At 40.1% G+C, this 17,106-nt stretch overlaps 1 protein-coding gene across 2 annotated transcripts in view; it reads right to left on the reverse strand.

The window, feature by feature from the left end:
• Nucleotides 1-10,308, reverse strand: part of LOC131980796 (probable G-protein coupled receptor 158) — a 98,275-nt gene extending 87,967 nt beyond the window's left edge. For both annotated transcript variants that reach the window (XM_059345099.1, XM_059345098.1), the window contains exon 1: nt 9,076-10,308. In XM_059345099.1, coding sequence (XP_059201082.1) covers nt 9,076-9,926 — 851 coding nt within the window. In that variant the 5' untranslated portion in view covers nt 9,927-10,308. The remainder of the gene's footprint in view (nt 1-9,075) is intronic.
• Nucleotides 10,309-17,106: the final 6,798 nt, after the last annotated feature.

Here is a 17,106-nt window from a genome sequence, read left to right on the forward strand (position 1 = left end):
ATGCCCCTTCATTGAATCCCAATATATTTTAATGTAAAACACTATTCATTCTATAACAGTGCATATATGGTTATTGATGGGTTTTTGGTTTTTTTATACAATCAAAACTGCCAATTAGGTTGGTTTAGTCAGCAATCTTACTACTATTAGCAAACTATTTCAACCGTTTATCCAATACTTTAGCTAACGATTTCAACTGTTTATCCAATACTTTAGCTGTCTATTTCAACAGTTCATCCATTTCTTTAGCTAACTATTTCTGTTTATTCAATACACTAGCTAATAATTTCAACCGTTTATCCATTACTTTAGCTAACTATTTCAACAGTTCATCCATTTCTTTAGCTAACTATTTCTGTTTATTCAATACACTAGCTGAATATTTCAACCATTTATCCATTACTTTAGCTAACTATTTCTGTTTATTCAATACTTTAGCTGAATATTTCAATGATTTATCCAATACTTTAGCTTACGATTTCAATAGTTTATCCATTACTTTAGCTAACTATTTCAATAGTTTAACCATTACTTTAGCTAACTATTTCAATAGTTCATCCATTACTTTAGCTAACTATTTCAATAGTTTATCCATTACTTTAGCTAATGATTTCAACCATTTATCCAATACTTTAGCTAACTATTTCAACAGTTTATCCATTACTTTAGATACGATTTCAACCGTTTAATCACAGTGGAAGTAAGATTAAGGGTGGACGAGGCGGGTAAAGGGGAGGGTGGGGTGGTAATAATTATTTTAACCGTTTATCCATTACTTTTAGCTAATTATTTTAAAGTTTCCGGTGTTACAGTGGCGTTGCTCAAGCATGAGCAACTCTTCAATCTGTCCAAGTATCACTGCTGTTATTGGTGTCAGGTTATGGATGAGGGGAGATGGACATGTGTCACGGCTGTTGCCCAAGGAGCTGACTCCGGAGCTGTCCTGATATTTCTGCCAGCTGGCTGAAATTTCTCTGAAAGGCCAAGCTGTTTTCAGGGACAGGGCTCCAGTAAACCCACTGTACACTAACATTCAGCAGCAAAGGCGCCTGGTATTTAACTCAATAATACCCATTGATGTACTGTATGGTTCAAAAACAAAATAATATAAAGACTTATAATACAATACAATTCAACAGATCCAAAAACGGTTGCCTTCAAAAAGATCACAAAGGTAATGTTATAAACATTATAACGTTATACCATTATAACCTCACAAAGGTAGGGGTAATTGCAGGGATGTTGTGTAAGACTGCATTCATTTTAGCTAGGTATACCTAATACACTGGCAACTAAGTGCATTTTCCTCAAACTACAGGGCAGTGTAGTTTGTAGAAAACAATAGTGTATTAACTATTTCCAGTCACATTCTGCGTGTATCAAAGTGTTATCCTTCATCAGTCATCATAATGATGGAACATGTCACCAGTGTGGCTCATTAATGTGTTTTTAATAGTTTGGGGAAAACAATTGAGCTCTATCACACAGAAAAATAAGACATATCAGGCTTTGGATACACAGGCAACACTTGTTAGAAGAATCAGCTCTGTGTTTTCATGTAAACTGTTTACAACAAGAGGTATATAGTACTATATACAGTATATTGGCATACATATCCTTTTTATATTTTTCAAAAAGCCTTTTTAAAAAAGAGTACAATACTTTGAGTACTGCTCAGTAACACTATAGACTTCCTTCTCACCAAAGGTGGGAAATATTCTTAGTTCTCTTTCTGCTTGTAGACCCAAACATCTCTGCAGGATGTTGGCGCAGTTCAATACGTGGAAACTGTTGGCCTATGCAGCAGTGAGCCATCACAGATCCATGCTGTGAGGCGAATAAGTTTAAGTACTGTTTAGGGATGTGACTGCAATACAGCATGAGAGGAAAACTACCTGGGACTTAAACAAGTGGCGCTACGTTCACCTTAGCTGTTCTGTAAAGTCTCTCCCTCCCACTTATTTCCTCCAACATTGTACAAGCTGAACATTCACATTCTCCCTACCCTCTCTCTCCTCTGTGGTTCAGTAGATGGGCCTGACAAACGTTACTTCCATCTGCCTGCTGGGAAGTGGAACAAACAAGCATGGAGAGAGGCTTTGGCCACCAGCTCTCCTCCAGTACACAACCAGACAGAAAGAGAGGGAGGCAAACGTGTTGATAGCTTTGAGCGACAGAATGTGTGTGTGTGTGTGTGTGTGTGTGTGTGTGTGTGTGTGTGTGTGTGTGTGTGTTATTACAGGTCAGGGCTTGAAAGAGATGAAAAGCAATAGAACTAAAAGAGAGATGTAATGGATGGTGGATCTGAAAACCATCTGTGGACTCATTTTTGAGCTTCAAAATGCAAAACTACAGCAAGCATAGACAAACAATGATATTTTTAGTCTGTGGTTGTTGCTGATAGTCTTCAAGATCATGTTCCCATTCATCAGTTTCGATCATAAATCATAAAAGAATGTCATTAGCCATTGAGTTTTTCTACAGCATTACCTTAATTTGCTCTGTTTGTGTAGTTTCTGTTAGAGCTGCTCGATTATGGCCAAAAAAAAAAATCATAATCACAATTATTTGGGTTTTTTTGGAGATCTTAATTAGTTATATTTTACAATATTACTCATAGAAATATCATGCATTTATTGAAACAGTGGATTCTTTAAAAACTTAAACATAAAGGTTAACTGAAAAACAAATTAAATAAATGTAAAAATGTTTTTATGAATATATAAATTATAAATATAAAGAAAATAAATAAATACTAATTATACATTTACATAAATAAGATGAACTTAGTTTTAACGTTATTGAAAATGACTAAACTAGTATTTACATTAAATAAAATAAATATAAATTAAATTATTTCTATATTTCTACTTGTTTATATTGTAAATTGGTAATGTTTTATTATATTTTTTACTTGCTTATTTGCTAATACCTCTCTTATAACTCTTCTAGTTTATACTGCTGTTTGCTATCTACTTTGCTGCTGTAACTCTTGAAATGTCCCTGTTGTGGGACTAAAGGAAATCTTTATCTTAATACTACTAGTTGTAACGTTTAGTGCACTTCTATAACTGAAAACTCCTAAAAATATATTCCACATTTGGGTAAACTATATTCAACATATTGCAGTCAGTCACAAAAATGGGCAAAAGTACGCCGCTGTTAAGGAAAGGGTGCGCTGCATTTATAACACAAGACAAAACTGTGAAATCAAATGAGGCTCAATAATTGTTTCATCTCAATTATCATGTTAATGGTAATTGAGATAAACACCATAAAACCATGTCCTGCTGAGTCTTAAAGCAGTCTCACTCTCGCTTCCTACTTCATGATTTTAATTCAGATCTGCATTTTGATTCTGTTTACAAAAACGAATGGCCTCTGCCTTGTAGTAGGAGAGCGACTTCCAGAGCGTTTGTGCTGGCCACACACTTAGTTTTAAACTTGGCCTTTTTTTAGGGCGGTGAGAAAGGAAAAAGGATGAGAAAGAAGTTGCTTTGAGGCAGAAAGTAACAGGCATGGTGGAACTGACTCCATCATCTACACTAGCTTACGCTTCTCTGTTCACAGCCGACCAGACTTCTATTTTTAGAAATGTCATCACAGGACTAAGATGAGTGAATGAAGTTGCAGAAAAGTTGTGGACCACAACTCACATTACAACAAGTAGAGTGAAGAGGAAACAGCAGGCATCCAGTGGTGAAGCTGCAGCCAATCGTTATTCTCAGAGTCTAACTTTATAAAAGACTCCCTCTGCTCTGAAACAAGCCGGTTATTATATGAACTCACTGGCTGTAGCCGCCTCACCCACCATTGTGAACTCTACGCTAAAGCTGGCATACCCTCCCTTACTGTAAGACGTCATACGCACTGGATGACCATGATCTATAAGGCTCTTCTTGGCCTGCTTCCCATATACCTATGCACTTTCCTTAAGAGATCTGGTAGCCGTTATGACCTCAGATCCAATGATATTGTGCACCTTTCTGTCCCTCGTGTCCGGACCGAAAAAGGTAAAAAAGCATTCAGTTTCTCTGCCCCCTCTGCTTGGAATACCCTTCAATCTGAGCTGAAACTATCAGAACTTATTCCTTTGGGAGCATTTCGCACAACTCTCAAAAAACGTCAATGTAAATCTTTTGCACAGTGCTCATGTTCCTAATTCGCTACTGTATTTATCACTGCTGCACTTTATACTGCTTATTTATGCTACCTATTTATACCGCCTATTCACTTGCACTTTAGTACTTTTAATATGTTGGACTTTTCGCTGCCTGTTTATTGTTATTGTTCGTCTGTCTTGTAACTTTTGACGTGTGCTGCTGCCTTCTTGGCCAGGTCACCCTTGTAAAAGAGGTCTCAATCTCAATGGGTTTTTTATCTGGTTAAATAAAGGTTAAATAAATAAAAATAAAAAACTCCCTGTACTGACATATCTGTTGCTGACAATGTCAAAGACAAGCTGAAACTGTATTGACTACAGGCTTCTGGAGCTTTTAATTATATATGACATGGTCTTCATCAGCAGATGTAATTTGCACAGGAATGCTCCAGACCTTGAGGTTGAACTGTTTCAAGCTGCTATTTTCAATGTCTTGAATTACATTTCATGCATAACTTTAGGATAAGAGTCTTAAAGTGGTATTCATCTCCATAACAACTGAGCAAACTCCAGCCACTGAAGGCCATATGATTTTTATTTGATTTTATTTATTTGCACATAATCATTCAAAATACAAACAATAAACACAACAAATATATCTTTCATATGGAAGGGAAAAAAGTGTGTGCTGGAGAGGTCAGACACTTGGGTTGGGCTTATAGAGAAACCTCACCAGCAATATGATATGCCCAAACAGCCTGTTAATGTATTTTAACTAACGTATGGGGAGAAATGTAACATATGTTACTTAAGTTCCTTAAGAAATATATTTATTTTAACCCGAACTACGACCTTTTTATGAATTTAATCAAGTAGCTTGGTTTTGTTTCAATTCAGATCATTAATGCTGAAAACTTACTGTACTCCAGAAGAAACAACAAATCCTTCAAACCATACTACCTCATTTTTCATGTGTTCCTACCTTCAGTACAACCTACAGCAGCATCTACAAAAGTGTCCCTACTGGTTGCAGGAGATCAACATGCCCTCATATATATATAAACATAACAGTCAGTTTTAAACACTTCCTTAACATGTTGAAACTTTTGTAAGTTTTGTACGGTTTAGGACACTAAACTACTTCCCTTAGGGCGAAAAAGTAAAGTTGAGTTGTGCGTTATATAAGATTAAATTATAAGAGTTAAAAACGTAAAATAACACATAACTGTCAGACGTCAGGTAGTTACTTTAAGACTTGACTCATGGAAGTAAAGTTCAGTCACTTCATTCATTTATTATCCTTAATCGGTTATCCAAACTTGGGTCGCTGGAGCCGATCCCAGCTGACATTGGGCGAGACTACCACAGGGCTGACACAAAGAGACAGACACCATTCATGCTTACGAGAAAAAATGAACCACCGACCGATGATCATTTTGGCTAGAAAAAAACAAAAACAAAATGTATGTTACTTACCTAAGAAAAATGAACAGCGACTCCTTGGACTGTCTTGTAGTACAACTGAACGCTGAACAAGACATTTTGTAAATGAACAAAATGTTCAAAAAAGCTCAAACAAACTGAAAACACACTATGAAAGAGTCAAAGTTCTGAAACGAAAACACAATCAACAACAAACAGGTTTAGAGCTGTTTAGATGTACACAGTGCCGTGGATAACCATCGTTTTCTCTCCTGATTGACAGGTCGCTAACATGGCGACAAAGGTAGCCACACCCCAAATCATACCCTAATTTATCATCTGTTTTCTTCAAAATAGGGTCTTTATTTACACAATTATCATATTGTACCAAAAAAGACTTGAAACTAGCGATTAAGACCATAAGACCATAATCTTGCCACAAGCATTTTTTCTGAGGTAATAAATCAAGTGAGAAGTCGTCTCATTTTGTATTGAGATAGATAGGACCGGAGTTATTTTGCAACTGCCGTTGGCGACCCCTGTTGGACTTTTGAAAGACTGCAGACTTAAGGCAATTTGGGGTTTGCTTCGGAAGGGAGGCAAACCAGGAAGTGCCTGGAAAATTCTGTCCATTCATTTCAATGTAAAATGAGAAAACTTCTCACTTGATTTATTACCTCAGACATTTTTTTAGGACAACACTATGGTCTCAATCACTAGTAAAAAAAAACTTCTTCAAGACAATTTGATGTTAATAGTTCAAATAAGGGCCCCATTTAGAAGAAAATAGAAGATAAAGAATCATATGATTTGGGGCGTGGCTACCTTTGATTGACAGGTGGCTGACAAGGAGAGCCGTCTTCAGGAGAGAAGCAGAGCAATGCGTATCCACGGCAACGTGTCAATAAAGTTATATATAACGTTATATAAATATAAAAAAGGACGTTTACCGATTTGGTCTCATAACTTTGACCCTTTCACTGTATTTTCACTTACTGACAGTTTATTTGAAAGTTTTGTTCAGTAAAAATGTCTTGTTCAGCGTTTGGTTGGACTAACAGACACTCCAAGGACAGCACATGGAGTATTTCATGGGAGGACAGTCTCAAGGGGAAATATTTGCCTCTTAAAATGTAACTGAGGATGCATTTTTGTTTTATAGGTACGCAGTCTTTAGGGACCAAGGTTGGACTGAGAGCAAAAAGAAGCTACTAGTCTCAAGCTACATTACTCTGCATATCAAGAAATCAGAAAACATGGCTTTGTTTCACTTTTCAGTCTTACAGTTAATATGTGAATGAGGAAAATATGGCCCTAAGAATCCCCCCCCCCCCCACACACACACACACACACACACACAAACATTTGTTTTATTTTGAATAAGCAGTGTACAGGAATTTATTTTCTGTGTTCCTATGCGACACCACAAAAGGGGATTTGACGCACGAGTTAAAGCATCTGACTTTTCCTCCTTTGTCACAAATCACAGGCACTTGTAAAATGTCACAATCATTTTAATGCTCACTCAAGAACCCTCTTGGCTGAGCTTAAATAGTCAATTGATTAATTATGAAGTCATTCACCGAATTCATTTAATGAAAATTAACATTAACAGACGCTTAAGGGCAACTGACACACGCAGATCTGCAACATCCTCATCACTGCACATTGATGGTTTCAGACAGGCAATAAGTCATTTAGGGAGACAAATAGAGCATCGAAGACAGGAATATGTGAGAAAACTGTACAGTACACATCTCACTCATATAGTGCATATCATAGCTAAAATTGAAGACCTTGATTCTGATTAAACTGAAGCTCTGGTAACATTTACCAAAATTGTAGCCGCAGTGCAACTCCCAAAACTGTCTCGAGCAGCTCCTGGCCACATAACCCACAAGAGTGACTGTCCCTGGAGCAGGTAGTGATGCAGCACTTTGCTCAGGGACACGTCAGCAGAGTGGACGTCTGCCAACCTGAGGCCCAAATCACCAGCACGACACCCGGCTGCCTGTGAACCGCCTAGCAACATTTCTGTCTCTTCCACATAAAATGTCACCCACATTCATTTGTCCTATTTATTGTCTAGTCGCAGTTCATGTAGATTTTACTCAACATTTTACTGGTGGTGTAAGAAGCTGTTTGTGTGTGTGTGTGTGTGTGTGTGTGTGTGTGTGTGTGGAAGGATTTTAGCTCCAAGAACTGAGTTTTTTAAAAGGTTTTCCTGAACATGCACTAAATGATAGTATTGAACTAGACATCTTTGTGTGTGATACGTATACAGATGTAAGGGTTTAGTACACCTGGAATTCAGAGTGGCTTCATATTGCATCTGTCATTGTTTATTCATGATTTAATTGATCTTTTTGGGACACTGTTGGACACGAGCCCTGAAATATGAGATCCTTGTGTGATTTTATGCACCCAACACAAACACACAAATGCCAGCTTTGTATAGATCCCTTAACCAACAAACCCACTGTGTAAAAGCTTAAGGTGTTCATTAGATGGTAGGCTGCAGCAGCAGCAGAGATGCACAGCTGTGCTTTGACAGGCGAGCATATTAAATGAGAAAGGTCTACCTGTGTCTGTGAAGCCTCTTTATACCATCTGTTTCCTGCATCAAGGCTGCAGATAATCAGGATCCATATTTACATTCAGTTTCACCGAGCGCTATTGTCAATCAAATTTGGGATACTTAGTTCTGGCTGACTGTTCATGAGAAGTATGCTGTGTGTTTGTAGACAGATAAATCTGGATTACTTTAATGCATGTAATATCAATCTGAAGACATTATAATGCATTTTGAGGGAAAATGTGTTGTCGCAAAGTTTACAAAACACAAACTGCACATTTTGCCCCCCTCCTCCACCTCCTCCACACACACACACACACACACACACACACACACAGGGGTGGATTACGAGACAATAGGCCCCTGGACACAGACATAAAAGGCCCCACCAGCTCTCCTACATCGTAAGGAGACACACAGACTTTGTGGTTTTTTCACCTCTTTTTTGTTGAATCTTTTTGGGGGGTTGTGTCTCTTTGAAGTCCCTTCATGTCTCTTTGTAGCCTCTGTGTGTCTCTTTGGGGGTTTCTGTATCTCTATGTAGTTGTTTTGCATCTCCTTGCAGTCATTCTGTGTCTCTTTGTAGTCACTTTGTGTCTTTGTAGTCGCTTTGTGTTGCTTTATGGGAATTTTTTTATATCTGTAGTTGTTTTGCATCTCTTTGTAGTCCTTGTGTGTCTATTTGTAGTGTCTCTTTGAGGTCATGTGGTGTCTTTTTGGTCATGTTCTGTCTCTTTTGAGTTGTTCTGTGTCATTTTATGTATCTTTGTAGTCATTTTGTTTCTCTGTAGTTGTTTTATGTTGCTCTTTGGTCTTTTTGTAGATTATTTGAAATTCTTTGTAATCAGTTTGTGCCTCCTTGTGGTTTTTTGCATCACTTTTTTGGTATTTTTGTCTCTCCTGTCACTTGTCTCTTGTGAGGGGTGGGGGGTTCAGTAATCCACACATAAACACACACTCACACTCTTCCTCTCACCTGAACTCTGGTGCAGAGTTGCTCTTCAGCCCATAGAAGCCAGCAGATAAGGTGAGCAGCCAATATGGCACAAACGCCCCGTGCTCACACTCCAGGTACGGCGCGGACCATTTGATCTGCTTTTTGTCCAGAAGATAACTCCCACTCTTGGTGCCAGATGCCTCCGGTACTCTTCTGTGCACGTGTGGTCTCCTCCCGTCCCTAAACTCGTTAAACCAGTCGGACTCCGGGCTCCTGCTCCTCAGGTGACGGTGCGCAGAGGCGGACAGGTCCTGCAGAACCACCTCCTTCTCGGTTCTGGTCGCCTGGAGGAAAACGTGGGGCCCCGGCGCGTCTGCGTGAAAGGTCACCACCGCCCTGTGGATTTTAGGGTCCCCCTCGAGGATGCTCTGAACCAGCGCGTGGTACCAGCTGATGTCCCTCCGCGGGGTTTGCTCCCGGGACCTGTTGGCCTGCAGGATCATGTTCAGGAAGTTTGTGGCGTGCGCTACCGTGTCCAGGATGCTGTGCAGGGAGTAGTGGGAGGCGACGTGCAGGCCGCCTCTCAGGCTGCTCAGCTCGTACCTCCGTGAACAGTTGACCTGCCTCAGCGCGGAGGAGTCCCCGGTGTGCAGGAACGCGGTCACCACCCTCGGCAGGTCCTCCTCTATTTTGTGCGCCACCACGGTGCGCTCGGTGGCCGGCAGCGAGTAGTAGGTCGGGTGGTGGGGCGGCTCCCTGTTGATGTTTTGGGTGCTGAACACCGATGGGTTCTTCTCTTCTCGCTCATTATCCGACCACTCCACGTAACCGTAGTTTGAGCCCAAAACGAGCCCCGTTTGCAGGAGCAGGGGGACGACCAGAAGAGCCATGTCGGTGCTTTTTCACAGGCACGAAGAAGAAGAAACTGCGGGCACTTGGCAAAGTGTGGCGAGCATAACCAAAGCTCTTTCTCCTGCTGCTTCACGGGACTAAAAACACTTCAAGAAGCACAATGTCCTGAATTTCACACCCATGATCAAGCTGAACACCATGAAACCTTTCCACTTCTCATCCTGTCCGCCAAAAACACACACTTTCCCTCTTTTTCTTCTGCGTTTTTTACAGCAACACTATCTGATCCAAACAGCCTCCAGCCTCCTAACTCATAAAAAAAACAACACCGACTCCTCATCAGTCCGCAATCCATTCACATGTAGCGACGTTATAACCGAGCGCTCACGGTCTCCTTGTTACTCCTTCCCGGAGAAATCCATGTGAGAGGAGTAGGGTGACGAGGAACGGAGCAAATTGTTCTTGAAGTTCCGTCCCTCCCAATAAAACCCTAATAGGCCACCGAAGTGTCGCCCACCGGTGTGTGTGGTTGTTTCTCACTGCCAGTCTGCCGGAGGTGGGCGGAGCGTGGGAAAGACCGGAGCTGTCCGGTGCTGAAAGTAGCGCCCGTAGGAAGAAACGCGAAGGTGGTGGTGACGAAGATGGAGGAGCAGCCTGTCAATACGATTAAATCTGAAACAATTTATATGGTGTGAATGAGAACGACATATACACAGCCATATACACGTGTGAGCATGTTATGCTACTAAATATGCTTTTCTGTGTACAGTTCATGGCCAAAAGTATTCGGACAGCTAAACATTACACCTCTGTAATTGATAAATCAATTATAAAAATTACAGCGTTACAGTTTTTCCACACATTGCTATAAATTAACCCCAAAACTACAGAAATATTTTTAATAAACCATACAATTACCACCAAAATAAAACACTGTTTTAATAGACTTAATATAATATTGTCACCCTGATTGTGCAATATGTAATTTGTCTAAAATGTATGAAGTGAAAGGGGTGTTTGGGGTAGTTTCCTTACCTAAATTGGGGTTTTAGGGAGAGTTTTTGTTTCATGTTGTAAAGCCCGTTAATTCATGTGACGTATAAGAGAAGTGACGTAGCAACCATGATGTCACCCTTTAGCTTGTTGATTTCGGCCATTTCCATCTGGGTTTTTGGAGCTGGATATGACCATATTTGGTCATGGGCGGAGCTAGGGAGGAGGACACCAAGTTATCAGCTAAAGTTAGAACTATCTAACTAGTTTGGTTATGAAGGCGTATAATTTAAAATGAACAGCTGACTCCTGAGAGTGTTTTGGTACAATCAAAGTTTATGCAGTTGGACTTCTTTTTGCAAGCTGTCAAATCGCCCCCTGTTGGTCATTAGAAAGAATGAGACTTTTCAGTCCCAGAGGTTGCCCCATGAGTTGGCTAGCTCTATAATTATATAACACTTGATTAAAACTTGTGACGCACTGAAGTTTCCCTCATTTACAGTGACGACGAGTACATTTACAAACAGTACAGAAATACAAATTCAAAATACAGATAATAGACAAGAAAAAATAAATAAGTAAAATATAAAATACTATTTAAAATGACCAAAAGCTAAAAACAGTTGCAGACAGTTGCCGGAAAGTCTGCATTCCAGCTACGAAATTGAAAAAATTGTTATGGGCATATTGATCCTTAGTGTGAGTTGAAAATCATTCCAGGTTGTGGGAACTTTAAAATAAAAGGCTGACCTCCCAAGTTCAGTCTGCACATGGGGAACTGTGAGAGTAAACCAATTACATGATTCCAATCAAGTAGTCTTGTTAAGTAACTGACTCGACTGTGAACTTCTAAAAACTGTAATATATATATATATATAGATATAGATATAGATAGATAGATAGATAGATAGATAGATAGATAGATAGATAGATAGATAGATAGATAGATAGATAGATATCTTTACACATACTTAATGTAATGGTATACCTCCCATTTGAAACCTTACTAGCAACACATGATCTGAACACAACACTAAATACTTGTCAGAATTTTTTGGAGTCAGCAACATTTATGTTTGAAACACAGTAGAAAGCAACCTCTAAATAGGTTTGCATACTGCAGACCTTCACTAAAGCCTATATTGCTGCATCTGCCAATGAGAATACTGGACCCTTCTGCGGAGGCACTCAGTCAGTCAGCATTGCAGAGGATCAACTGTATTGTCATCTTGTCTTCTGTTACTGGTGATCAGATGGAGAAGCTTGTGTGAACACAGCAGTGGGTGATACTGTAAATGCGGTAATGTTCAGGCAGCCAGAAACCAAAGTATTCTCACCTTCAGCTTAGTTAGTGTGAAAATGACAGCAGAGGAGTTATATAAAGGCGTCTATTATCAGAAACCTAGCAGCTGTGGTTGATGGTTTTGGCTTATACATGTTGAGACTTTGAGACAATGTCATTACATATTTGTAGTATATCACAGGTGCAGAATGTATAAGTGCTCTTATGTAGCTTTTATTGGATTATGAAGTTCTGAGCCCTGTAAGGCAAGCAGAGAGTGAAGCCGAAGGGATCACAAGACCTGCTGTGTTCAGTCCTTGCCAAATCTAAAATAGCATGTTGTAGCATTAAGCCTTTCTTTCCCAAGTCCATTTGCAAAGGTGAGATTTTTACTTCTTTGTTGTGATGGGGCAGGTCTATGTGCTATATAAGTACTGTTAGACTGTCAAAACACTCAATCCAGGGAGAAATGCCCACAGATATTCAGATATCGTGCCTTTAAATGAGCTGTTAGGACTTCTGTAAGGTTGTGATGTCACAACTATACTATATATATATAGGTAGAAAGTACTGCTACAGTGCTGTCACAGTCATTCCCTGGCTGCAATGACAATGCAGAGACAACAGGAGCGCAGACGCGGAAGACGCGGAAGACCCTGAAGACCCCGAAACACTGACCAATCAAGAGTACAGTGGGTTAGTTCCGAAGGGGGATTTAACCCTCTGGAGTCCATTATTTATTGAAAATACACATGTTTTATTTACAGTAATAACTTTATTTATTATGATATGTTGATAAGCTGAGAAGGCCAGTTGAAAGTGCAATCATAGGAGCTTTCACAGTGTGCCATTTATATTTCTAGAGCATTTTTACATGCAAATAGTCTGTTTTGTAGTTTTATTATTTATTATTATTTCTGCTGTTATTGTGTGTATGGATGGTAAAAAAAAAATTGGTACATTTCCATAGAAACCTGTGTCTTTTGCTTGTATTTTCGGTTCCTAGCAGCTTTATACTTTGTTAATTAAAATAAAATGAAAAATCTGACTGATAGCCAAGTTTGTGTCGAGAAAAAGAAGCCATGGGTGTGATATAAGGACAGACTGAAAAATACTAAACAGAGACAGAAACGAGTGCATAGGAAGTTGACAAATTTCAACCAAAATCTACTGGACTTCAGAGGTTTAAAGAGACAGACGCTAAAACGAAGCACTTTCAGACAGAGAGTGAAAACAGGTATTTTCAGACAAATAGTATGAGAAAAATAGTATGTAAGTAATAAGTATGTAAACATGTTAAAGCCCCAAAAACAAATATATAAACCTGAAAATGACCATAATATGTTCCCTTAAATAAATAACAAAACATGGGATCTAGTACACAAAAGTATGAGGACAAAGATGTTCACTGACTTTTGGCCATAAATTGTATATAGACACAGTGAAACAGACATAACATACACATATAAACGAATATGGGAAAATACGAACAAGAGAATTCAAAGAGATGAACATTTGTGTGTCACCTGTGTGTCTTACTCATTCACACTGATGAGTGAGGCTGGACATCCCACTCTGTGCAGCCCGTCTGTGTTCAGATAATCATGGCTCCATCTGTTGTTGATCACTGAAAAAAACAAAGGAAAACAAATAAACAAAAAATACAGAAGCACTGTTTTTGTTGTTGTGCATGGATGATAGTGTAGGGGAGACTGGGGGCAACTGTAACACACTTAATTCCTCCAATCAGGAACAAGCAAGAGCTTTTAGACGCGCGTCTCACAGAGACCTCTGTCCCATGGACACACCCCACGTTTTTTTATGTGTCAAGTCTATTTTTATGGTGTATAGGGAAACGGTTTTGGAATAGACAGCTGTTTAAATCACACAAATATCTCACTGTATATGTGTTTTGAACTTAACCACAGCTACATTTATTGATCAACACACAGTCACTACAGTGGAAGGGGGAATAAAATCAATCAATCAATCAATCAATCAATCAAACAATCTATATATATATAGCCTACCAACAATGTAGATTTCTTCTGAAGCTGACATGAAAATGATCAAGTAAATTTCAGTAAATTGCAGCTTTCAGTCATTACACTACATTACATGTCATTTGGCTGACGCTTTTGTTCAAAGCGACTTACAATTCATACTTCTAACAAGTGCATTCAACCTGACTGTACTAGCCTTAGACCACAGGAAATACACTGCAAAAAAGATTTCTTTTGTTTTTCTCGTTTTCTAAAAACAAGATAAAAACACTAAATCCCAGGGAAATTATCTTGCTTCATGGACAGATCATTCCACTGGACAAGATTTCTTGAAATAAGATTGTTAAATCTAGAAAGAAGCATGTTGAACACCTAAAATAAGAAATTAACTCTCAAAACAAGAGAAATCATCTAACACTTCTAAATCTAAGGGTTTTTTTTTTATCTTGGTAAGAACCAAATAATTTGCAGTGCAAGTAAGTACATAACTTTTAGAGCCATCTGTAATCACTACAGGAGTGCTTTATGCTAAAGAAGAGAAGAAGAGAAGAGTAGAGGTTGTTTTTGTTTTTTATAGATAGGCGACCATGACTTAATCGAGGTATTGTTGAAGAGGTGCGGCAGAAGTTGTCTAGGCTGTCTGAGGTCCTGATGTCGGTGGGGAGCTTGTCCCACCATTTGGGGGCCAGAGCAGAGAAAAGTCTGGAAGAGGTTTTGTGGCGAGTCACCCCACGCTGGGTGGGAGTCACCAGCTGTTTGGCTGATGCGGAGCGGAGAGGACGGGGCAGGGGTGTCGGATTTGACAAGGTCCTGGATGTAAGCTGGGCCTGAATCATTAGCAGCGGAGTACACCAGAGCTAGAGTCTTGAAACAAATCTGTGCAGCCACTGGTAACCAGTAGAGGGAGCTGAGGAGTGGTGTGAAAATTTGGGAAGATTGAAGACCAATCGAGCAGCTGCATTCTGGATGAAAGTCAGCCTGCTGAAGGTAGTTCCGCCAGCCGCTGTTCACTGGACGGCTGTGGCTCAGTTGGTAGAGCGGGTTACCCACCGATCGGATGATTGGTGGTTCGATCCCTGACCATGGCAGCCTACATGTCGAAGTATCCATGAGCAAGATACTGAACCCCAAATTGCTCCCGATGCTGCGTGTGTGAATGAATTCCCAATGGTGGCAGGTGGCACCGTTTAGGGTAACTCTGCCACCAGTATGAATGTGTTTGTGAACGGGGGAATGAGCGTAGTCTGTAGTGTAAAGCGCTTTGAGTGGTCGCAAATCTATGTAAGTGCAGGTCCATTTACCATTTACCATTCCGAGCTGCTGCTGACAGACAGCTGCCAAGTTAAGCTCACAGACAGATCGGGAGCCTTGAGTGATCAATAAACATGTGGTAAATAAGTTTCAAACACATATACAGCGGAGCATTTGTGTGATTTAAACCGTTGTCTATGCAGAAAACGGAACCAGTTTGGAATAGAACATATGCTAATGTCTTGCTTTCATCTCGCATATTCTTGTATTAAATTTAAAAAATATATATCAATTGTATTATTATGTAGGACACACATAGACGTACGTTTCCTCTATCAAAAGATGAGTTGTGTATTTAAAATACTATCTGAGTTATGAAGGGAAATGTAAAAAATGTTACGCTTGCCCCCGGCCTCCCCTACTTGTGTGTGTCTCAGTCTGCTCTCACGCTCTCCTGGCTCATCAGGAGTCAGCCCCGGACTCTAAATGGGCGTTGCAGAGTGCGGCCCGCCCGGGGTGACTCGCAGGCCGTTGCCATGGCAGTGGAAGGTGACGACCGCAGAGATCTCCCCGTGCTGCCCGCTGCAGCCAGTGATGAGAAAGGTAGCCTGTCTGGCCCTGCAGCATTAGACCTGCAGTAAACACGTCTTACACACATCCACACTCACATCAATCTGTGGCAAATCAGCATTATATGTGGACACGAGTATAGATATTCCCAGGCTGAAGGATAAGTGGTGATAGAACAGATAATACCAACATGAAAGTACTTGTAAATCACATAAATCAGCTCTTTCATTCATTTCATACATTGGCTGAAGCAGCCTCCGGGACATCACTAAAGGTGTGGTAAAGATGGTGAATTAGGTGGAAGGAAAAGAGACCGAGCAGTGAGACAGCATCAGAAGGAAAGAGATGCAGGACTGTAAGAAGTGACTGCTCCTGCCCCCTCTGCTTCATCTTCTTTTACAAGCTGCACTGCCTCCCTTGGCCCGATGAATATTTGATAGGCATTTGCTGCTTCATCTGCATGCTTTACAACTTGAGTCCATACAACCGCAACCGTGCTAGAGAGGCTGCTGTACCAGCCGCTCTTTCACCCACGCTCTGTGTTCTCCCAGAGGTTCCTTTAGATTTCCTCAGAAAAAAAAGCAAGGGGAGGAAAAAAAGGGGCATTTCCTCTGATGGTTTTTTGATACATGCAGAAATCTGCAGTACTACGCACTCGTGCAGGAGGGAGCTGTATTTGAACTGAAACAAAGTAAAGTTGCTGTCAGTGGGAAGGTGGCCAAGGCTCAGAAGAAAAGTTCACAGCGTTGTGCTTTAAAAGGGATAGTACAGATTGTTAGTAGGGTGTAGGAGGTAATTATTCATAGTCAGTGTATTAAAGTAACTGGATCCCACATCGGACACTGTTCAGCGATTTCATCCCTGATCGGACACATCTGCAATGACGCACTTTCCGGTGTTTCACGGTCATTTTGAATAAGATCGCCACCACCAGTGTAGATATAATTGATTTATACTTATTTAACAATCTACGTGTGAAATTTAATTTATATACATGGAGATTTATGTGTCTTATTACAATATGAAAGTAACTCTGATGAGAAAAAAAAATTCTGTACTGTATTTTATTGTGAAGGACAGAAGTACGGTCCAGTTGATAACGATGGTGATAACGGATGG

The sequence above is a fragment of the Centropristis striata genome, chromosome 11, assembly GCF_030273125.1.
Source record: "Centropristis striata isolate RG_2023a ecotype Rhode Island chromosome 11, C.striata_1.0, whole genome shotgun sequence".
Taxonomy (NCBI): domain Eukaryota; kingdom Metazoa; phylum Chordata; class Actinopteri; order Perciformes; family Serranidae; genus Centropristis; species Centropristis striata.